Source organism: Eufriesea mexicana, unplaced genomic scaffold (assembly GCF_001483705.2).
Source record: "Eufriesea mexicana isolate 0111107269 unplaced genomic scaffold, ASM148370v2 scaffold1140, whole genome shotgun sequence".
Classification (NCBI taxonomy): domain Eukaryota; kingdom Metazoa; phylum Arthropoda; class Insecta; order Hymenoptera; family Apidae; genus Eufriesea; species Eufriesea mexicana.
Window position 1 is genome coordinate 919386 of NW_016909285.1, and position 23781 is coordinate 943166.

Below are 23781 nucleotides of genomic sequence, written 5' to 3' on the forward strand. Positions count from 1 at the left end.
GGTTTGCTTAACAAATTTTCGAACGCTGCCACAACAAGCCAATATTATCCCAACAATTATCGCAGTTAAATCTGCAGCCGGAACACTGGTTTCGCGAAGGTGTCCCATTTAAACCGCTCTACTCGTCCGCACTCCCTTTCATTCCAGTTTTCGACGAGATCCAGGCCCATAGATCGTTCGTATTCGAGTAATTATCGGCGGTCGACTTGCGATCTTTCAGGTACGTCGAGATCTCCTTCTACCTCTCTCTTTCTCTCTCTCTTTCTCTCTCTCTCTCTCTCTTGCGAGACAATGCGACCCGACATTTTTGCACGCGCCTGCATGTGCAACGCTCGAACGCCTTCGCGCTTTCTTTCGTCGTGATCCTTGTTACGTCACTGTCCGTCGTTTAACATCACTAGGATTCCTCTTCTATGAGGCGTGTCTCCTATCCGCTCGCTATTTGCAACACTGATGGAAAAGTGGAATTAATGGCTGGAAACTGATTAGCAAGATCTGCGAATGCCACTTTGTATTTCGCTATTTAATTTAGAGAAAAATATTGTTCCATACAAAATTTATTAATTTTCCTGTAGGAGGATTAAAGCGAAGGACTGGTCTAAAAATATTACAATCGTAATTTTTGATAATTTTAATGATTTAAAGGGCGCAATTTTTTTTTTCTTTTTTAAGGAAATAATATGCAATAAATACAAATTTGGTATAATAGGAAGACCTTTTCACCCGGTTCGAGATTTAACTTCTTAGGATCGAATGGTCTAAAAGTATTATAATCGTAATTTTTAATAATTTTAATGATTTAAAGGGCGCAATTTTTATCTTTAGGGGAGTAGTAAAAATGCAAATTTGGTGGGATAGAAAGATCCTTCTACCCGATTGGAGATTTAACCTATTAAGAAGCAATGGCCTGAAAGTATTACAATCGTAATTTTTAATAATTTTAATGATTTAAAAAGGAAACATTGCGTGTGCGCACAGTCTTTAGCATTCGGGGCTGTCTTTTGAAAAAAAGGAAAAAGGAAAAGGGAAACCGATCATCGCAATAGCGATTGCAATTCTTTGCGAAGATAGCTAAGTGGAACAGGGGAACTTAATTTTTGGCTCACAATCAATTTTTGTGACAGGTGACACAGGAACTTCTATTTAAGGGAGGTCGAACCTTACCAAGGACTGCGAGAAAGTCCTCGAACCTCCTTCAAGTTAGGAATCCATCTATTGACGAGGGTGAGAACTTGGTTGTTACAGTGATTGTGCTTTTTTCTTGCCACTTCGACAGTCAGTGATAGCACTGTCAGTTGTCCATAACGCTCGAAATGTACTGGGATTTTTCGACACAAAATCTGAAGAGCGCGATCGCGCTGCTTAATGAGAACTTGGTTGTTACAGTGATTGTGCTTTTTCCTTGCCACTTCGACAGTCAGTGATAGCACTGTCAGTTGTCCATAACGCTTGAAATGTACTGGGATTTTTCGACACAAAATCTGAAGAGCGCGATCGCGCTGCTTGGGACTCTAACGGTGAAACTCGCTCGTCGCAGACGAAGCCGATTAACCTGGGTTATTCCGGGAAACGCGTAAGGGATGTCCGTCTCAGAGTTTATGCAACATCTTTCGAAGGTAAAAGAGGTTTTTGTGTCGTTAATTCCTTCTTCCAACTCTGAAACGCGCCGATGGATAAGCTGCTCCTTGGTCAGGGACGAGTAAAGGATGAGATTTTATACGGGATATTTCAAAAAGGACAGAATTTTTTGTACTCCCTTTCCTGCTTCGAATCACGCTGTTAGGGAAGCTGTTTCTTGGTTAGCCTGCAGCACGTTTCAGAAAGGAAAGAATGTTTCGTATTATTAATTCCTACTTGTACCGTACGTTAGATTGCTAAGTGAATGATTTCTTGTCATAAATAGGATAGAGATACCCGGTTTGGGAAACAGGATGTTCGAGAAAAGGAAAAATTTGGTATAATTAAGTTCATCAAGTTTATCGATTATTTTTTAGTTAGAAAAATGAAGATCCGTGGAAGCCTTCATATAGGGTGTTTCAAGAAACGAAGGATTTTGTATGCTTTAAATTAGCTATTTTTTTACTCAGAAAAGAATAACAGGCGTCCATTTAATATTTTATAAATATACTTTATAAAAGGAAGGAATGCTTTATACCATTAATTTATTAATACACTTTCTCGTCGTTTAATATCTGTATAGAATGTTTCAAGAAAAGGAACAATTTTGTATAATTTAATGAAATAAATAAATCGTTATTCAGTCAGAAAAATGATAAAGGGATCTCTGTGGAAGCTTCCATATAGGGTGTTTCAGAAGACGGAGAATCTTCTGTGCCCCAAATTAGCTATTTCTTACTCAGAAAAAAATAACAGGCGTCCATTTAATATTTTATAAATATATTTCATAAAAAGAAGGAATGCCTTACACCATTAATTTATTAATCCACTTTCTCGTCGTTTGATATCTGTATAGAATGTTTCAAGAAAAGGAACAATTTTGTATAATTTAATTTACTAAGTAAATCATTACTTCGTTAAAAATATGATAAAGGGATGATCTATGGAAGCCTCCATATAGGGTGTTTGGAAAAACGAAGAATTTTATGTGCCCCAAATTAGCTGTTTCTTACTCAGAAAAGAATAACAGGCGTCCATTTAATATTTTATAAGTATATTTCGCAAAAAGTAGGAATGCTTTATACCATTCGTTTATTAATCCACTTGCTTTCTCATCGGAAATACAGCATACCCACAAATTGGCCGGTTTCTTTGCCAGAAATCGTTCTAATTATCGGACCGATAATTACTCGTTTCGAACTAATTTCACTTTTTGCAAACACAAATGTGGCATAACGTATTCCGAACGGAATCCCGTTCGCCGAACACGCAAAAAGATTCCGTGGAGAAATCTAGCAGCACACACGAGTACGACCGAAACGCGAGACCGGATCATAAGTTTGCTGCTGAAAGTAATAGAATCCAGCTGTTTCACGGACGCAATCTCCTATTTCTGGCGGCGTAGCCAGTGATTTGCAGTCGAATCGATAAAATCCGCGTAATCGATCGGGACTTAGTTCGGAATAACGTTCCACGGACCAGAATATTGTTCTTGGACCAGAAATCCGGGATTTCGTTACATCGGCCCATTATTCCCGGATCGAACTCGAGACCGAGGGAAATCTTTTCTTAATCCGACGATTGACAGTGCGATAAATCCGAGTGCGAGGCTCGTAATCAATTTCTGGGAAACAATTGAATTACGCTGTCAGGGTAAAATGAAACTCAATGACAGTCCATTACCGCTGCACAGAGAGAGGAGAGAAAATTTGAGCTAAGCTCTAGTAACACGAGGCTGCTTAGAGTATAGATTTCTGTGACACACAGTGGAGTGGGTTGAACGACCCGAGGGTCACCTTATCTCACAGTGGTTGTCTCACCCCGAGTTAAATCAGTAAATCAGACCCGTATCTATTTAAATCTTGAAATACCAAACGCTAGTCCAAAAACTAGTTGTCTGGAAAAAGAAAATAAGCAACATCGTGTTGGCTAAACCTTGGTAGTGGATCTGCCACGAGCTAAGTGACTGTTTTCGAATTTTCATAATAAATTTTAAAACCCACGCTCGTGCTTGAGACAGTGATTTTCGTAGTACATTTATTTGGAATTCGGTCCAAGGAATAACGCAATTCGAGTTGTCATTTTTGAATTTATCGAGGTTCGATGTTGCATGGAAAATGAGATAACAGGTGTATTAGAGAGTGAGGATATTTTCAGACATATTTTCTCTTCCTGTGCACACAAGTGAGGAATAATAAAAGCAACATGCAAATTGTTCCCATACTGTCATTGCTGTGCACTTCTTCCAACTGAATTTCAATTCATGCATGTACTACTTCCACTTTTACTAACTTTTTGCGACTGGCCTCACTCTCTCTTATAAAACCTCTGAAATGCATTCTCATCAACACTACGTATTGTACATACGTAATCAGTTTTCCATTTTGTTTCTTTTGTAATTTATACTGGTTTCCCGGCTCGCTGTGATAGGCTGAGTGCCGATTTAAAATCAAAAGAAATTCTGACCATCAGAAACTTCGATAATTAAGAAAATACTCAATGCTCGTGTCGTATGCTCAGTATTCACAATCGTTTGACAATAACAGCTAAATAAAAGATCCCACGTAAAGGTACAAGGATCTCGGTTGCCAGTGAACACTCCTAACCTCAATCTTTGATCAAAAACAATTCCAGCTATCGGAAACTTAAATATTCCACAATGTCTACGAAAGAAATTAAAATAAACAACCAAATTTATATTCAATATTCACGATCACCTGGTAATAACATCTAAATAAAAGATCCCACGTACGTGTACAAGGCGCTCACTCACTAACAAACACTCTTAACCTCCATCTTGAATCAAAAACTTAAACATTCCACTACCTCAACATAGCAATTAAAACAAATAGCCAAATCTATATTCCTGACAATGGCAGGTAAATAAAAGATCCCACGTATATGTACAAGGATCTCGGACTTCAACGAAGACTCCTAACCTCAATCTTGAAATCGAAAACAACTCCAGGTATCGGAAACTTAAACATTCTTCGCAAAAGAATTAAAACAAATAGCCAAATCTACATTCTTGACAATGACAACTAAATAAAAGATTCCACGTAAACGTACAAGGATCTTGGACTTCGACGAAGATTCCTAACCTCAATCTTGAGATCGAAAATTTAAACATACTGCAATCTTCGCAAAGCAATTAAAACAAATAGCCAAATCTATATTCCTGACAATGACAAATAGATAAAAGATTCCACGCAAACGTACAAGGATCTCGATCACCAACAATGACTACCAACTACTCGAAGGACATCCATCCAGCAGAGGAGGATCTTCGATACCCCTGAGAAGGGAACGATTATCCTCTCACAAGGATTTCGAGGCTGCAGAGGACAATTCTGGATTCGTCGTTAAAGGACATTCTCTAGCTGGACACAGTAACTTACGAGCCTCAGCTGCTGATAAACGTTTCGCTCTGGCGAGCCCGAAGACTTTCACCTTGATCGTAATCGACAGGAAACCTTGCGCAACTTTTCTGCATTATCTATGCATACCAGCCGTTCGATCGAAACCGAAATTCAACCACGCTCTATTAGCACACACCCTCTCTACCTTCGAGATCGTTCCTTATTTTTCACGCGTCGGTCGCTCGCGGAAATTTGGCACGTTTCGACAGCAGACGATCGCTCGTGCGTGCAACGAATCGGTGAATCGTTACCTTCCTCTGTTTTCTTCTCGTTTCGTTCATGTTCGTGGCTCGCGAGTCCCCGGAATACGTGCATCCTTCATTTTTACCTTTCGGTTAATTAGACGCCGCGAGTAAGATCTAATTTGTACTCGTTGGATAGTGAATCAAAGTTCCTGAAGATGAGATGGGATCGGCGATACTGGCCGAAGATACCCCGGTGAATTGTGGGGAAAGTCTGGTGTTGTGGAAGGTGTTTAAATTTGTTGGAAGTTATGAGTCACTGTTAGGTTGTTGGTTATACAGGGAAGGTTAAAACGATGTTGTGAATAATAATAGTCAATTTGTAAGTAGCAGCAAATAAAGTTAGAGGATACATATGATTACGCAGGTAGACTCTAGTTATAATACCCTGTAATATCCTTCATCCTTTAACCACTTTCATTCGCTCATGTACACGCTTCCTTTTGCATGTAAGAATATTTGTTCGCGTAAATAGAAATTTAGTGGTGAAGTAAAAACTTGATATAATAGAGATGAACGATGGAATGAAAAATGATTCAAACATTTCCATATGACCAGGTATTTAAAAAATATTTAACACCGGAACTATTAATCTCAAGTATGTACCTAACTATAATACACATAAATAATAATAATTAAAATCATAACGTTTATACAATTATGATTCTATCTAATAGAAATAAAACTCGATGTTAATTTTGCTAAAATTACAACGTTTTGATTTGTTTAGCGATTCTAACGTCGACTCTCGATGAAATCGTCTGACATAGAAATTATTATCTATGCTGTCTTATTTTTTAAATTTTATCTCATTTAATTATCCCTATATGCAACATTTTATTCAAATTTTCTGACACGTTCTATTCTGAATTCATCGTCACAGTTAAAATCCAATGTACAATCCCTTAAAACAGGCAAACCACTATCAAACCTAATATTTCTCTGGATCAAGGAAAATTCTGGTGACAATAGGGAATAAAAATAACCAGACGTCGCATGGGCAACAGCAAGGTAAGGCCTGCCAACATCTCGATTTCTCTTTCCATGAGCTTCCTCTATCGGAAATTCGCGAAACATTCCCAGCTCTGGGACCCGGTTGGACCTCTAACCCGAAGCATCGTGATCCGCGATTACGTTACCAATTACGATGAGCCGGCAGTTAAATCGAAAACGGCGACCAGACCAACAGGATTATGTCACTTGCGCAGAACGGAGCTTTGCTGAAGTCGACCTGGGTGAACGCTGAACGCCAGCTCTCGGAGGAGGACTCCACTCTGGCCCCGGGGTGAATCAGTCCTTTGTGCCTGCCTCTCTCAGGGTCAACCGCTTTCGGTGCAGTATATGCCTGCAACGTTTACACGTACACGCGCGAACACGGCCGTCCGTCTGACCGTGGCCTACAGGGTGTCCTGGAAGTCCTGATCCGGTGATTGTACAGCCGGATGGCGAATAACTCGCGAGAAAGTCGAAAATTCATCGCCAGAGGGCACCACGCTGGCGGTGGCAGCGCGTCGTTTGAGGTTAGGAACCGGATCTTGTTTTAATCGTAATTTTCGATACATTGGGCAGTTTGGGGAGATCGGAAAAGGGATTTTAAGGGTCGTAGAGATTGAACGTGAGGAATACTGGAGGTTTTAAATAGGAAGTCGGTCTGTGAAGAATGGGTAAGACGTTTGGAAGTCAGAGATTATAGTTAGGGATCGCAGTAGCTTTAGAGGTTAGATTTGGGAGGTTAGGAACTGGATTGTGTTTTAATTGCAGTTCCAATTGGAAATTGGAATATTTGAGAAGATCCAAGGTGGAGATTTGATGGATATTGGGGTTGAATATGGTTCTTATGGAACACTGGAGGCTTTAATCAGAGAGTAGGTCTGTGGATGTTGAAGAATTCGCTTTAAAGTCGAAAAATCGTCACTAGGAACCATTATGGTAGGTTTAAAAGCATAATTTTGGAGGTTAGGAACCGAAATGCGTTTCTATTGCAATTTGTAGCACATGGAAAACTTGGAGACCTAGGAAAAGAGAATTCGATAGGGATTAAATATGGTCTACAAGGTGTCCTAGAAATTCTGACGAATGACCAGGTTGCTGGATGTCGGATAATTCGCTGGAAGGTCAAAAAATTGTCGCTAGGGGGCATCACGGTGGCTTTAGAACTGTGTCCTCGAAGGTTAAGATAGAGTTGTGTTTTATTTGTAGCAAATGGAAGATTCAAACAGCTCGGAAGAGGGAGTTTGATGGGAGTTGAGATTGAACGTGGTCTATAGGGTGTGACGGGAGTTCTATATCACTAGGAAAATCGTGATCCGCCATAACCAATCGTTACAGGATGCTACATTACGTAATTTAATTGCAATTATTAAATTTTCCTGCTACACAGAGACTAACCTCTTCGAATTCTACTCACGTTGTAATTTCCAAAACTATAATAAGATGGCGGTGTATAGTATCAGCAAATGGTATTTCATTGTGCAAAAATTTCACTTTCCCGTTACAAATGAAACAAGCAATTGAAGGAATTCATTTTCCAAGCATTCCTACGATACTGACTCAACAATTGCTCAATTTTAAATTTCGCCCTATATATGGAACTCCGTTCTCAGTAATGGCGGTCCTACGCTTTCTTCTGGGTTCCTCCACTTTCGATACCCAGGCAGTGGTTTTTAAGTTCCGTGGCGGAACTCGAAGCTTTCGCCGGAGGACGAGAAAGAAGTCGTCTCGGATCTTCCGAAGAATCTTTACGTAACCTCCGACAGAAAACGTTGTTGCTTGAATTCCGACAAATGAATCGACGAGGACCGGATAGGTCACGACGCTAGTCACGAAGCCGCACCGATTCACACGGCCCACCCGGTATATCCTAGTGCGGCAAATTTTTCATTCTTCCCTTATTGCTGCAGGAAGTACCAGAGTCGTAGAACTTTTTATCGGGCATCACAAAGAGTTCCTGTGTTGTTAGGTTAAATTTGATCTAGGCTACGCGAAACGGCTACCAGCGAACGATCATTGCGTGGAATTTTCACGCACCGTGACGAACTTTCAATTATGGCGGACAAATATCGTTTTGCAAACGCGATTTAAATCAATCGCCGGTGTCCCTTTCGCCGATTGGTTTGTATTAAATTACGAGGTTTAATTCCTGATGATTTTCAAATTGTCATAATGAAAGGGTTCCCGACAGAGACAAAGATCGCGCCGCTCTCGAGCGGCTTTTTAGGAGCCGTAACTTATTCTGCTCCCTTTTTTGTCTCGGGCCTTTTTGTTGGCGCGACGTTTCAGCAAAATCGACGAAGAAAAAAGCACAGAGGACCGTGACTCCCGCTAAAGGGCGGTGGGAGGCTCGAAGGAAACCAAAAGGGGGCCTACGCCGAGCTTAGATCATGGATCCAAGAATATCGTGTCTTCTTAAAAATCTCGCATTTCGAAATTTTAACCGGTTAACGAGCAAGCTTGAAAATGAGGCGATTGCCAAATTGCGAATTAACCCCTTTAACGATAATTTATATATATGAAATAATAATTAACGTAATAAAAGTTTGAGTAAAAATTACCAAATTTTATAATATGTTAAAATATTGTAGAATATTTTAGAAATTTAAAAATTAGAATCCGCAATTATTGTCGCAAGATGTTTATCACGATATAGATATTAATTACGGTTTTTAGCAGTTATCGTGTTTCTTTTAAAATAAAATACGAGGAATTCCAATGTGATGTTAGTTCAAGTTTAGAATATTCGGATTTTCTGTAACAGGCGAGATAAAAATTGTGGAAAAATGAGTTTGCCGATAGAAGAAGTCGTTTAGGAGATAAGAATATGTAAGAGTTCGGAGAGAAACGTGTGGACAGGATGTCTCCCGGTTCTCACGTCTGTCTCGTTCATCTCGTGCGAAGTTTCAAAATTGCTTCACCACTGACGTCATCAGACCGAACTGACGTCTGCAACCATTTGGCGCGTTTCTTGTTCCCGTGGAACCTAATGCATCTTGAAGGATCCCTGACCCTTTGTAACCAGAATTTCCTTCGATCATGGGAGAAATATTCTCCGCCTTCTCCCATGCCCTAAACTTTATTCAAAAATTTTATCTCTCTCTTCATTTCCTCCCCAAAAAATAACTCTTATCTCCTTCCATCATCTAAATTTTATCTAAAAATTTTGCTCGAAAGAAATAAAAAGGAAGATTTAAACTGAAGTTTTAAAATGCACAATCTCGTTATGCATAATGCTGCAAACCTACGCAAAAGTACATATTTGTAACTCATCTCGTCATCGTTGAAAAATCCATTTCACCTTCATAGCTTTTAACTTATCAGCTGGAACAATTACACGCAGGTCGATTAGCATACGCGATTACCACGAAACAAGCGGAATAATTCTGCATAATATCGCTGTAATCACTCGAGGACAAAGGGGGCTACAGAATTACCGTGGTGAGCAAAGAGCTGTCCTCGAAGTAGCCTAAACCCTTAACTATATCCCCACTTCTCCGCGATGGCGGATAACGCAGCGTCTGTTCGCAGTTAGAAAACCTTATCTGGCGGCCATCGCGATAAAAGGGGCAGGAAAAAATCGCGCGATTTAATTAAACCACAGCACAGACACCGTGACCATGGCATGACGATGTAATTAGTATCATGATCAGGCTAATACGAGCCGTGGTTGCACGCGTGCGATGGTAATAAAAGCGACGCCGCTATTCGACGCCACGAATGATAAACTCGGCCACGAGGCGATATCGGTCGATCGTATACAAAGTAATAAACAAGAGCAAAACATATTTGCGAAACATAAACATGATGAATGATAGCACGAGAAAAATCGACTTTTTTTTTATCTCTTTACTATTTTTTCTCTTTTTTATTTCCTTTTCCTCTTTATTTGTTTAACTGTGGAGATTTATCGCGACAGATTAATTAAATGGTTAATTAAATTTTGTAATAAAGACGTGAGGAATATGGAAAATTCGGCTGGTTTCACTCGCTCATCGGTCGAACGGTGAATTTCGCCAGGAGAAAAAAATCGGATCGACTTACGTCCAGTTTCTCCGACGATAAATTACACACCGTGATCCGAAATCGGTCATCGAGAAGCTGGTTGCGAGGTAGAGGAAACTGCGAAACGCGTTTAAAATGTCGACGAGTATCCTCGTTGAGTAATGGAATTACGGTGTCAGTGATCCTTTTTACGGGGCGGGGGGAGAGAAAAAATATCGTCGATTACTGCCTGACAGAAAATCTGGTCATAGATGAAAGAGAAAATTGTCTATTCGTGCGTTCGATTCGGAAGAATTTGTATATTGAATTATAATAGAAGTTTTAATTGGTAATTTGGCGTAGAACATGGTAGCGGTTGGATGAGAATTAATTAAGGATTAATTGAAATATTTAAGCCGTAATTACCGGTATACTGATCCTCGTTGATGAAATTTTATCAGGAGATAAAAAATTAATTAAAATTAGAAACGGAAAAACTCGTTATACCTCGGAAATAAAACAAATGAATTACGATGCGCGCTGTGCACGTTTTCTAGCAACCACACTTCATTCTCCACCTTTCAAAACGGAACACTCTACATCACTGCCATTCCCTAATGGATTTCCTTATGTAACGCGATTTCTTTCTATGCATCATCAGCGGAATCAAGAAAAATCTGCGCAATCAGATGAAACGGGCATTTTTCGCGTATACCTCACCATCAATCATCCTCTTCTACTGCACCAACCGAAACAATCTGACCCCGCTAGAACATCTCCAAACTCTGCGGACCAAACTCCACCAGTTATCCATTAGTCAGACACAATTTTCAGGCAAAAACAAAAACATATAAAGCATCAAACTGTGGCAAAAAATAATTAATACAACAACCATAACCTTTACGAGATACATCATAACCTCGAAACCTCGTGGAGATCAGAGAAATATCAGGTTCCGAGAATTGGAAATTTTGCATCGTTTTCGTCATTCAAAATTTTAGATTCGACTCCCTAGAATTGACCCAATCATCTATCAAAATACCACCAAATTCAAATACCAAATTCTAAAAGCAACGTACAGTAGAGACTTAAAACGAGGAACTAGTTATCCATCAGTTAGGCACAATTTTCAGGCAGGTAAACAAAAATATATAAAGCATCAAACTGTGGTAAAAAGTAATTAATAGAACAACCATAACCTTTACGAGATACATCAGAACCTCGAAACCTCGTGGAGATCAGAGAAATATCAGGTTCCGAAGAATGGAAATTTTGCACCGTTTTCGTCATTCAAAATTTTAGTTTCGACTTTCTAGAATTGACCCAATCATCTATCATACCACAAAATTCAAATACCAAGTTCTAAAATTTTTCTAAATCGATTAGAACACGCATAATTCACCGAAAACGTAAAAATCTCACGAATCGAACACCTCATCGACACCCCCTAAGCATCTCACCTCGTCACCCTTGTAAACCGTAAGACATACCTGAAATCGCTATTAAAAGTCTCATCTTCGAGGTATGACAGCTTGGACAATTTTCTCGTTCCTCGAGAAATGCTTTATATTCTTCCTTCTTCTGTTCCACAGAATCGAGACGCATGAGAGTCGATACCGGGTGATCGTGATCACGTGAGGGCCCAGCAGTTTCCGGCGAGGCGTATCGCGAGATGTCGACGGCCGACGGTATGGATAATCCGGCGTTCGCCAGCGAGGAAGAGTGCGGGACCGAGTCGAAGCTGGACGATGGTCAGCAGCAAGCGACCTTGGACCAGGATCACAAGTCGGAGGGCGGCCCCGTGGAGAACGGGCATCAGCGGCCGCAGTTCGTGTCGCAGCAATACGTGGAGGCCGGAAGGACCAGCCCGGATCCGCATTACAGAACCGAGACGAAGATCGAGCTGCCCGACAGCAACGACAAGACCGTCGTCGAGCCGAAAATGAACGGCGTTCACGGGAACGGGAACAATAACGATGCCAGTTTCTTGAACAATAGCGCGACCAGCGTGCAAATCAATGGTAAGTCTGATATTATTTGTTAGGTTATGTTCATTCTGGTTAATTCCATCATTTTTCATGTTACGTCTGGTATCTAAATAGCGTAATACGGTTGGACACTGTTGATCCATTTTTATTACAAACTTCCTTATTTTCTTGTTTACTTGGGCACGGGAATGTACCGTTATGAGAGTCGGTGAAATTTATCACAGACTAATCACATGTGCATATATGTACATCGAGGTATATGTTAATATGTGTTAGTTATTTTTTTTTTTATTAAAAACTTCCTTATTTTCTTATTTACTTGTGTACGGGAATGTACCATTACGATAGTCAGTGAAATTTATCACAAACTAATCACATATGCATATACGTACATCAAGGTATACGGTAGACTTTCGTAATGCTAAACGAAGTAAAGTTGCATATAAAGTTATCTAACAGAATCTCACTAATAGAGTGGAACAGATACGAAGACTATAGTTACGAATTAATATATAGAGCATAGAGTACAATCTTAGCAAAAGGAAAGAATATATAACAAAAAGAGTCTTCCAAACACTCGAAATAAAAGATCAATCTTCCTAGCAAGAACATCTCCCTAACTGCACTCCACCTAAAAACAAACTTCGTCCAATTACCAACCGTTCCTTCATACTCCAACGATTACCTAACCTCAAACTCAGGAAAAAGAATTCGAAAAAATCTATCTCACCGATCCACGAAAACCGAACACTGAATTAAAGATCTACTCTTTCCGAGCAGTATTTCTCACAGTCACCATCGATTCCAATTTTTCCCCCACCCTTTTTTCCCAACTTTGCGACACGTTGGAATAGTCAGACAGAGACCTGTCTGCCAGGAACGCGAAAAGGAGAGGCGAGAGAACGAAAAAGGAGGTGGATTTACGTAAGCAGAGACCGCAGGCTTTTACCGTGCTGAACGGAGAAAATTCTTCGGCGACAAAAAGCGAACGCGTGGCCGCCTGTTGCATTTTTCCGCCGCGACGGTCGCTGCAAGCCGCGCGACTGCAGCGCCAAGCTGCAAAGGCGATCGACCGCGGCGGACATTTGTCAACGATTGGGACAAACGGTGCTCGGAAACCGCGTAAATTTCGTTCGCACGCGTTCGATGAATAATGCATCGGCCTGCACGTGAACGATGGGTTCCACAGCGGGATTGTTAGAACGAAACTCGCGATTAGGCGACTCGAGCAGATCGGGAGTGCTTGTTCTGCTCTTGAAATTCAATGCTTCGCGGCGGGATAGTGCAACGCGGTTGCATTGCTTCACTGTGTTCTTTCGCGATATTCCTATTTTCTTCTTTTTCCTTGGTTTTAGTTCCTGGTAAATTTGAATTATTCCTAACTAGACTATTCAGCTATTTTATGTAATTTAAAATTAAACAATTATTCCGCTATGTCGAATATTTTGTTAACCATTTGCACTCGACGATTTTTTGGCTAGAGAAGAGTAGAAATTCAAAGATTCTCTACTAAAAAACTGACGATACTTTTTTCAGCAGTAAATAAAGAATTGTATAATAATAGAATTGTAGAATTATTTGATTTCGATACCTCGCACACTGTTGCATTACGTTAAATTTGATATATTAATTAATATCGATCTTACAAATTTATGAAATCTGAAGCTCACCTCTCGAGTGCAAAGGGTTAAATTGGATGAGAAATAGTATCGAATTTTTGCATAAGATAAATTTAGATTTACTATAGATTTTAATCGAATAATTTGATTATATCGACATTTTCGACTAATATCGTGGTGAGCTAAAAATTTTGCAGAATTTTTTACTATTGACCCTTTCATTTATAGAACGTGGATTGTCTTAAGTCCATTGACTTTCTTATTTAGGTTATGTATTCGGATCTTAAGAGAAATTGTCCCTTATGTAACTAAATTTCCAAAAATTAGAATCACAATCTACGATGTTAATAACAGATACCACTGAAATACTGAATGACATAAAACAAAAATAATTTTTACAAACACGTGTTTCTTTAATTTTGTGTTATTTTATTTGAAATATAATTAATAGATTTTTGTGTATTCTCCACTCTTCTCTACGAAAAAGGAAAATAAAAGGGATTGAAAATGAACTAGTCATGACTGTTTCAAACCCTTCGATTTCTCAATGGCCACCCTGTACAAGGCTGCCAAAAATATATACGAAGTACACAAACGCGTAAAATAAAATCCACGTGTAAAAATCGAATCTCGACTGTAACTGCTCGTGAATATAAATTTGAAACTATAATTCGTGTAAAAGTAGACGAGCTGTAACAAATGCCGGAACACCACGGGGAAACATAAAATATAACGAACGCCTTGTATATCAGATCGAATAGCGGTTCTACCATAATTTTGACGCAAACGGTTCGAGTGAAGAATTCGAAAGCAAAGTAAAACGTTATAGGAGCAATCGCGGCCATTACTGAAATCGATCGCTCGATTTGGAAAGATATGATCGGGACGAGCCGAACTTTCGATCGTTGATTACTGTCACCACCATCGGCGCAAACAGCTCGCCAAGAAAAAGTCGTTCGAGGTCGGTGAAACTCAGAAGGTGCATGAACGATCCTTCCACGCGATGGTCAGTTTGCGAACAAGGTACCTCCGACTTTGGGTCGATAGATCTCTGGACCTTATAATATTAAATCTCATAATTAGATCTCTGAATCTCGTTTAATAAAATAGCACCACGAACGAAACTATTCATGGCAGAAATCTTGCAAAAGTTACTATATTTATCGAAAAATGATTATTAATTATTATAATAATTCTGGAATAATTGTTATAAAATTATTATCAAGTTTTTCAAATTTTCTCGAATTTTTCTTCAGTTAAAATTGCTATTATATTTTACATCTTTCTGAATTTTCAATCATTTCCTTTGCTACTCCTTTCATTCGTTTTTTGTTGATTTCTTTCGTTAATTTATTAATAAAAGACGCGTGAAAATGGAAAAAATGTCGAACTTACTATAGCTCGGTCGGTTTTCTGTCAATTTTAAACAGCATTCCGGTGACCTAATCGCTATTATTCTTAAAAAGAAAAGCTAGACGTGGAGTATCTGCGAGATATGTCAACTATTTTCCGCCTATGCGATGGAACGTAGAACTTTCTTCTTTACACGAAGTTACGAACGATGAACGTTACCCAATAACAGTACATCGACTTTTGAACTACGTCCGAGTAAACACGTAATTAACCAACTTCTTTCCCTGTTAACATCGATTTTACAGCACGCGAGGTTCCGCCCCGTAAATAAATACTTTAATACCACGTGTAATTTCCACACCTGTAAATTACATAACCCCCTACCATCTCTCTCGGGCCCATAACGTACACCATCGAACGTAACTCCGAGACCGCCATACTCCAAGAATCGCAGTAAAAAAGGGGGAAAATAAAAAGTGAAAGATTACTGGAAAGATAACCGATAATTATGAACATGCATACAGCTAATTACACAAAATAGTCGCCACTTACGTTACATAAATAATCGCTAGAAAATGTGCTATGAAATGGAATTTTAAGTGACTATGCGAATTTAGGTGAATCAGAGGAAACAAGTTGGGCCAGATGCGTATCTGAGAGATGGTATCTAGACGACTTGGGTAGATAATGTAAATTAGGTAAATTAGATTAGGCAGATTAGATGTAAACTGTGGAATAATAAATTAGGAAACCAGGTGAATCAAGAATTCGGTTGTCGAGTGTGTCGCATGTGTGCGAAGTGTATTGTATTTCCTCATTCTTTTTCAACAGAGTTTGACAGGGACGCAGTAGATAGGTTAAGCAAGAGCGAAATGCAAATCGGATAGATCACATCTAGAAATCGTGGATTACATGTGTCACATGAATGAAATTTATCACACAGATTACGTGAATCACGTAGATTAAATACAGATAAGGTGGCTGGACTGAATAAAACAACCTGGGTAGCCAGAGGAATTAAATTAACGCGGATGTAGATCGGAACGAAGTATTTTACATAGATAACGTAGATTAGACAAACCAGCTGATACTCAAATTAATTTCCCGCTACAAATTACACTTTGATGGAAATCATTGTTAATCCCATCAATTTTTCTAAATTTTATCAGTTTTATCAGGCTATTAGTATTAGAAGTTATCTCCAGTAATCTTTTTTTGAAACGCGCTAGATACTGTGAACGTTTCACAGTTTAAAATTGACAAGTTTGCACGTTAGGTAGTCTCGTTTAGCTGTGTCATGTACTGTTGCGTGTCTCAATTTTTTCTGCCGAGTTTTTGGTGATTAATAGCTCCTCACCTTGGCATGTGCACGCTGATTGGTTATTTCGAGAAATTTTAATTTTCCAATGAGCGGCATCCTGATCGTTGTGATGAGCCTTCCATGCACCATTGGTGCGGCTTCACTTGGTATGGCTGGAACGGTTCCTGAGCAAGCATGTGGTCTAGAGTTTTGCCTAATTCGCTTGCTCCAGGTCCAAAGTTTCGGTAGTTGGTTAGAGAAACTTCGGAATTACCTTTCGGAATTGCCGGGTTTTATAACACGTCTTTGGCTATCGAGCATGGACGAAATTAAGATTCGTAGGAACATCTTGATCATTGGCTCCTAATATTCCAAGATTTCAACTCGAACTCGAATTCACGGCTCGTTTAGGTCTGGCAAGGTAGGATAATACGTATGCACCGCGTAACAATATCCTTAAGTCTTAACCCTTTCGCTACTACGAGTGTCTATAGTCACCGGCCACAAAGATTGAGTAAAAATTAAGACAAGTGCTACCGTTCCTCTTCGCAAAGAATTGCAAGAGCTATTGCGATGGTTGGTCTTTCCTCTTTTGTTTTTCCTTCAAAAGACTTGGCCTCGAATGCTAAAGACTTCACGATCCTAATGTTTCCATCATTGACACGACGCTTCGTTCTACGGGAGAGACTTCACGACGATACTCGTCGTAGCGAAAGGGTTATGTATTACGATTGGAACCAAGTGGTAATTGATAACCATCTCGGATTTTGCTCAGCAAAAATTGGTAATTAGTCCTAGATATGTGATGTTTGCAATGTAATTAAACGATTTCCCGTTTTTCATAGACACCGGAAAGAAAGAGCAGATCGAGGCCGTAAACTTGGAACTGGTCTCTATGAGGCCTTACGCCGGCAACAATCTACAGACGAAGGGTCAAGAGGCTTGCGAGGTTCCAGCTGATCCCTACGAAGAGTACTTCGTTCCGGTGAACGAGCATCGAAAGTACATCAGGTAACGAGCGCCTGAAAAAGTCTTCCTCTGCTCTCTGTGTTCTCTTCCTGGCTACTGTTTAACATTCGATCGTGTTCACCAGTCCGGGGCGTAGCGAGATCGCTTGAATCTTCAGCGAAAATGTTGAAAACACGAGCGAAGATCAGGAAGATCCTAGTTTTTAGCTTGCTATTTCGAAACGGAGAAAAGATTCCGTTCGTTCCTGAATTTCGAAATATTTTGGGTCAGTTATGAATATATAATGTCATTCGATCAAACGAAACTTCGAAAAACAGATGTTATTTGAAATTAAAATTAGCTTATGGGATATTTAAAATTTAAAGCCCATCCTATGACCAGATCGTGAATTTCCAGTGGAAAGGTTGGACAGATAAAAGATGAATTAAAAACATCCTAATTTTGTTGCTTCGCTATCCCGAATCGGATAAATCGCCAAAATTGATTTCTCAATTTCAGAATATTTTGGATTCGATAGAGATATTAAATATTATTCGTTTGGAGAAGAGGTAAAAGGATATTACACGATATTAAGATAATTTTAAGGAAAATCTGTGACTGGAATATTCGGAATTTAAAAATGGCCTACGTTTAGATGCCCCATTTTAAATGGAAATTTTGAGCGATCAAAGAAATAAATTACCAAGATTCGTTCTTCGATTCCAAAATATTTTAGATTCCATGAAAGTATAGAATACTATTTTCTCACAGGAAAATACGAAAAATATTATTGGAGACTACGCATACTTTGCGGAAAATTCTCGATAGGAATATTCGGAATTTAAAGATGGCCTACATTTAGATCCCCAATTTTTAATGGAAAGATTGAGCGAATAAAGAAATAAATTACGAAAATATTTTAGATTCGATGAAAGTATAGAATACTATTTTCTCACAGGAAAATACGAAAAGTATTATTGGAGACTACGCAAGCTTTGCGGGAAATTCTCGATAGGAATATTCGTAATTTAAGGATAGCCTGCGTCTAGATACCGAAATTTATGTTTAATTCATGCCTGGCTTTGCTTAGTTGCTAAAACGACCGATTTGCCGGCTGAATACAGATAAAGGAACATCGCATTGCCATTGAATTCGAAAACGCTGCGAGCTAATGGCGTAAAAGACTCGTAAGAAAGTGATTAACTCGCGATGAATAATTCTTTCGCCGATTTGACTATGAAAGCCGCGAATACCGAGGGGAAATTTCACATCCTAGTGAACTATAAAAAAAGGCCAGGTCGATGTGTCAAGTTTAAAGAAACAATTCTCTATTTCGCACAAACCTGAAACCCGGTTTCATAAACATTTTAATATTCATCCCGCGTATTTTACGCGTCCTCCATTTCTTCGCCTGCCGGCTTACACATGCTAATGTATTCCTAGATCCTTCGCGTTTGCAGTATGATAATTTCCTGGCGACAGAGTTCGTACCCTTTCTTCCAATCATTTTTCCATCGCCCGTCGACTCGCCGAGAAAATGGTTGTCCCAATATCCACGGATTTCAGCGAAAATTTCGCACAAGAGCTACGAGCAGAACGGAAAACACGATCGTCGTTCTCGGATTAAACGAGATCGGATAAAATGTTTCGATAATGAACCGTCCAATTAAGAGACGACGAGATAATAATACACCAGCGATTATAATATCCCGGAGATAATATTCGATGGGAATCGAAGCGTCGTTAATTTCACGCGCGAATAAAAGCCGATAAAATGGAATAATTAATATCGTTGGTAAAATGAACGATAAAGTCGACGCGGGAACAGAAATCGATAACACTACGATCGAGTAATTCGTTGCGAGGTGAAAAACGATACGAATATACGCGAACGGAGGAAATACAGATATATCGATTTTAGAAAAGAAGGAGAAAAAAGATTGCGGATACTGGGGGAACGAACGAAGGTCCTCAGACGTTGCGGGTTACGTTCACCGATGGTGGAGCTTGCGAAACGAACGTGTCACAATGTTCCATAGCGAAACGCAGGAGTCGACCGTCTATTGCAGAAATGACCGTCATTCGTCAGAAATAGAACTCTGCATCAGCCACGAATTATTTTCCGATTTACGACGAATAATTTTCGTTTTGGAAGCTTGGAAGTAGTAAGAAGAACTCTTCCACGACCTTCCCGGGACGAGAGAAAACGAAAAGATCAGGATGGTCGGGAGAAAAAAGGAGCGATCCATACGACAAATCTGTTTATCTTGGTCTGCATCAGCTGAGTAGTGTCGCGTAGTTGTTCCTTTCTTTCTTCCTCTCTCTCTTTCTTATCGCTTGCTTCGCGTTCGAGATTAGCATCGGGATGAGTTAACGAGCATTCGTCGAGGATTTTCTTCCTTTTTCCCTTTTTTCCCCCTTTTTGTCCTCCGAGGAAAGCCGTAGAGAACCGTTTCGTGCCGTCTGCCCGTTCAGCACGGGCACACGAAATGTCACGCGAGGCCACGGGTCTGTGCGCGAATGTCGTCGACTTGCTGGAACAGCAAGGAGTAGTGTGCGCGTAACAGCGAAGTGCACGGAGCAATAGTTGGAACGCGATTTTCGCACGGAGCATATACGCACAGCCATTAGTCAATAGCAATTTCCATTTATGACCGAGCCGTGAAATCGCCGTTCGAAACCGCAACGACGTCGCACGGCTGGTCTACACCGGGCCTAGATCGATCGCAGCATCCAGGAAAGGAGGCCAGCACGAAAGCCAGAGAAAGGAGAGAGAAGCAAGATGAGACCTCTGTCAATAGCCTTTCTCTTGTTAATATCGCTCAAAATTAATCGACATTTCTGCCGATACAGCAGGATTGTCAGGGATAAAGGATAGAGAAGATAAGCAAAGATCTCGAAAGTGCTCGGGTCTCGATCCCTCATCCGATCACGCGAACCAACGAGTACATGCTCCATGCGAGATCGTTCGCTAGCGTAACGTTAGAGCCACAGTATACAGCTTCACCGCCGCTGACCGCGAGGTTATAGCCCACACGAGACAGACACACACACACACACATACATGCACACGTGCGAACATGTACACAGGACAGAGGCCAGCAGCAGCTGAGTAGAGAGTTAGACGGTGTTTTCTGTTGTCACGATACCTAGCAGGGGTCCCGAGGCCGAGGTTGAAACAACCGTGGCTGGAGTGCGTTTTGATTTGGGCCCCGGCGTCGGCCGCGAGGGACTCAGCCTGAGAGACCCTGCCGCCGGACTGGTCGACTATTCCCACTGGCTGACAGCCCTCAGGTACATTGAAGGATGCTTACGAGGATGAGGAACGGGGGAGAAGGCTGCTGATCGATGAACGAAATGGTGGATGCGCACGATTCGCGAACTAACCCGCTTACACCCTGCTGCTCCCCCTATTTTTTCTCTCTCCTCCATTTTTTTCTTTTTTTTTTCTCCCCTTTTTAATCGCCAATCGCAATGGCTGAGCCTGACGATGTATACCCAGACGACGGAATGCCGCGAGCAATTCACAATTCTTTCACCTTGCAAAATGCACCGCGATGATACTGGATGATAATGGCTATTAGAAACGTGGATAGGCTGAAGAATGTTGGTCTGTTGTATTTTTTCTTTTTTTTGTTTGCCTGACTGATTGGTTGTTGCTGTTACGATGGATGGATAGAGAGAGGTGCTTCAGGATTCACGAAACTTGTAGTCGCTACACACAGCATCGTCACCATTGTCGAACGATAGACTCGTTGAGTACCCTTAACAGGCATTTACCCGCAAAGAAACGATTACAACACTATCTCAGAAGCAGACTTCCCACACGCGGACACTGATCACGAGCATTCGATCGTCGCGAGAAACTGACCTCGACTCCTCGAGAATCGGATACCGTTTCTTGGTCGAAACTCTAAAGTCGAAATGGTAGAAGGAACATGACAGACTCTTGGGCGTGGAGGAACGTCAGTCGATTAGACGATCGCGACGAGTCGTTTAGAATATGGTGTCTGTTCGTCTAGGGGAGCTTCTAATCCCATGGTCGCTGAAGAAGGTCTCGGAACATTGACAAGCACAGTGCTGTACAAAATATGCTTCTTTTGGGTCTAGGATGGGGGTGAACCGAGCAAGCTGACGACCATCGTTGTTAATAATGAACGAAATTGTGTTACAGGGGCGAGAAGCTTTATGTAACGAAGGACAAGAGATCCAGGAGCTCGTACTGGAGAAGGATGGCTTGCTGGGGATGCGGCTTGTTGGTTCTGCTGGTGGCAGTCATCATTGCCATTTTGGCCGCAAGTAAGCTATTTCCTACTGAAAGTTATTCATACGCGAAAATATTCTCGAGGATATAGCTTCAGAGACTCGGTGATTTAAAAAGGGTTAATGCAAACGATCGATTCTGTCCTAGCTGGAGTAATCCTGGCGCAAGAGGCATCGGAACCCTTGGAGAATCTTCAACAGACTAATTCCCGGCAGTTCGGAGACGTGCGTACCGCGGGAAGTCAAGAGTACCTGAAAGATCCGCCACTGAGTCCACCTCCAGCGACTTCCACCTTTCCACCCTGGTCTACGACCGATGAAACCATTTACGACAACGTTCCCAGCGCCTTAGCCGGTGTATTGAAATTAAACGAGTTCCGTTGGAACAACGACCTAAACGATCCCAAGTCCAGAGTGTACAGACAAGTCAGCTCGGAGATAGAAGAATACTTGAAGAGCATGTTGCAACAACCTGCTGATAATGTGACAGTTGTCAAAGTGTACGACATAAATAGGGACGGCGAAGTGAAGTTTAGAATAAGCTATCCACTACGTTCCATGCCCGAGGAAACGCAACATGTTATCGAGCAAACGCTGCAGAAGAACGGTAACATGATTGGGCAGTATCATTTGGGCAGTTTAAAAGTGAATAAATTGGTCGATGAGTGTCGAAGTGGAAGTTTCGGGTGTTCCGAAGAGTGCAACTACGATTACTTTAAGGGTCTATTCGTATGCTCTTGTGGACCTGGGAAAATGTTGGACAGTGATGGGAAGAGATGCGTGGACGACAACGATTTGAGTAACGTGGAGATGGATGATGAGGTACCGGAGACTAATACAGAAGTAGTGCATGATTATGTTCAGGGAAGGAGTAGGGGGCCTGGTACAGTGTTTGAGCCAAGAAGGCCAGATAATTGGGACCACCTGGATTTCAGTACAGAAACAACGCATAATGGACATGTCTCGCCGCAACATAATGAACACGAGTTTCATGCATACGCAAATCCAGAACATGATTCTGCCGCGGTACCAGAACCCACGCAGGTGGCCTCTACGGAGCAGAATCGCCTGTTCAACGAGGAGTCTGATCCTATGCACCCAGTGCATGATCATTCTATGCATGACCATTCGATGTACGATCATTCTGAACATGGCCACTCGATGGATGATCATTCTGCGCATGATCACTCGGTGCATGATCATTCTGCGCATGATCACTCGATGGATGATCATTCTGCGCATGATCACTCGATGCATGATCATTCTGCGCATGATCACTCGATGGATGATCACACTGAACATGATCATTCGATGCATGATCATTCTGCACATGATCACGAAATCCACGATCATTCGGCACATGATCACACGATGTACGATCATTCGGCACATGATCACACGATGTACGATCATTCGGCACATGATCATTCGATGCATGATTATTCAGATCACTACACTAGCGAACCAAAATCTGAACCAGAACCTAGCTCAGAGCCAGAATCTTCTGCACAAAATCCACCATTTGTTGAAACAGAGCCTTCTGTAAAGCCGGAGCCTTCGAGTGAACCGGAACCTACTAGTGAACCGGAACCTGTTAGTGAACCGGAACCTACTAGTGAACCAGAGCCTTCTAGTGAGCCGGAGCCTTCTAATGAACCGAAACCCGCTGCAGAATCGGAACCTTCAACTGAACCGGAACCCTCTGCGGAACCAGAACCTTCAGCTGAACCGGAACCCGCAGCTGAACCAGAACCTTCTGCGGAACCGGAACCCACAGCTGAACCAGAACCCTCTGCGGAACCGGAACCCACAGCTGAACCAGAACCCTCTGCGGAACCGAAACCTGCTGCTGAAACACCGGAACCAGAACCCGCTGCAGTATCGGAACCCAGTGCGGAACCAGAACCTTCCGTGGAGCCAGAATCTTCCGCAGAACCAGAACCGTCTGCAGAACCACAACCATCTGCAGAACCACAACCATCTGCAGAACCAGAACCTTCTACTGAACCAGAACCCTCTGCGGAACCAGAATCCTCTACGGAACCAGAACCTTCTGCT

The 23781-nt window shown here is 41.2% G+C and overlaps 1 protein-coding gene across 1 annotated transcript in view; it reads left to right on the forward strand.

Annotated features, from left to right (window-relative positions):
• The window catches only part of LOC108547707 (titin homolog), a 102361-nt gene that overhangs the window by 70037 nt on the left and 8543 nt on the right, over nucleotides 1-23781 (forward strand). Inside the window, exons 2-5 of the mRNA XM_017900331.1 lie at nucleotides 11845-12273; nucleotides 17358-17523; nucleotides 21635-21759; nucleotides 21872-23781. Coding sequence (XP_017755820.1) covers nucleotides 11925-12273; nucleotides 17358-17523; nucleotides 21635-21759; nucleotides 21872-23781 — 2550 coding nt within the window. The 5' untranslated portion in view covers nucleotides 11845-11924. The remainder of the gene's footprint in view (nucleotides 1-11844; nucleotides 12274-17357; nucleotides 17524-21634; nucleotides 21760-21871) is intronic.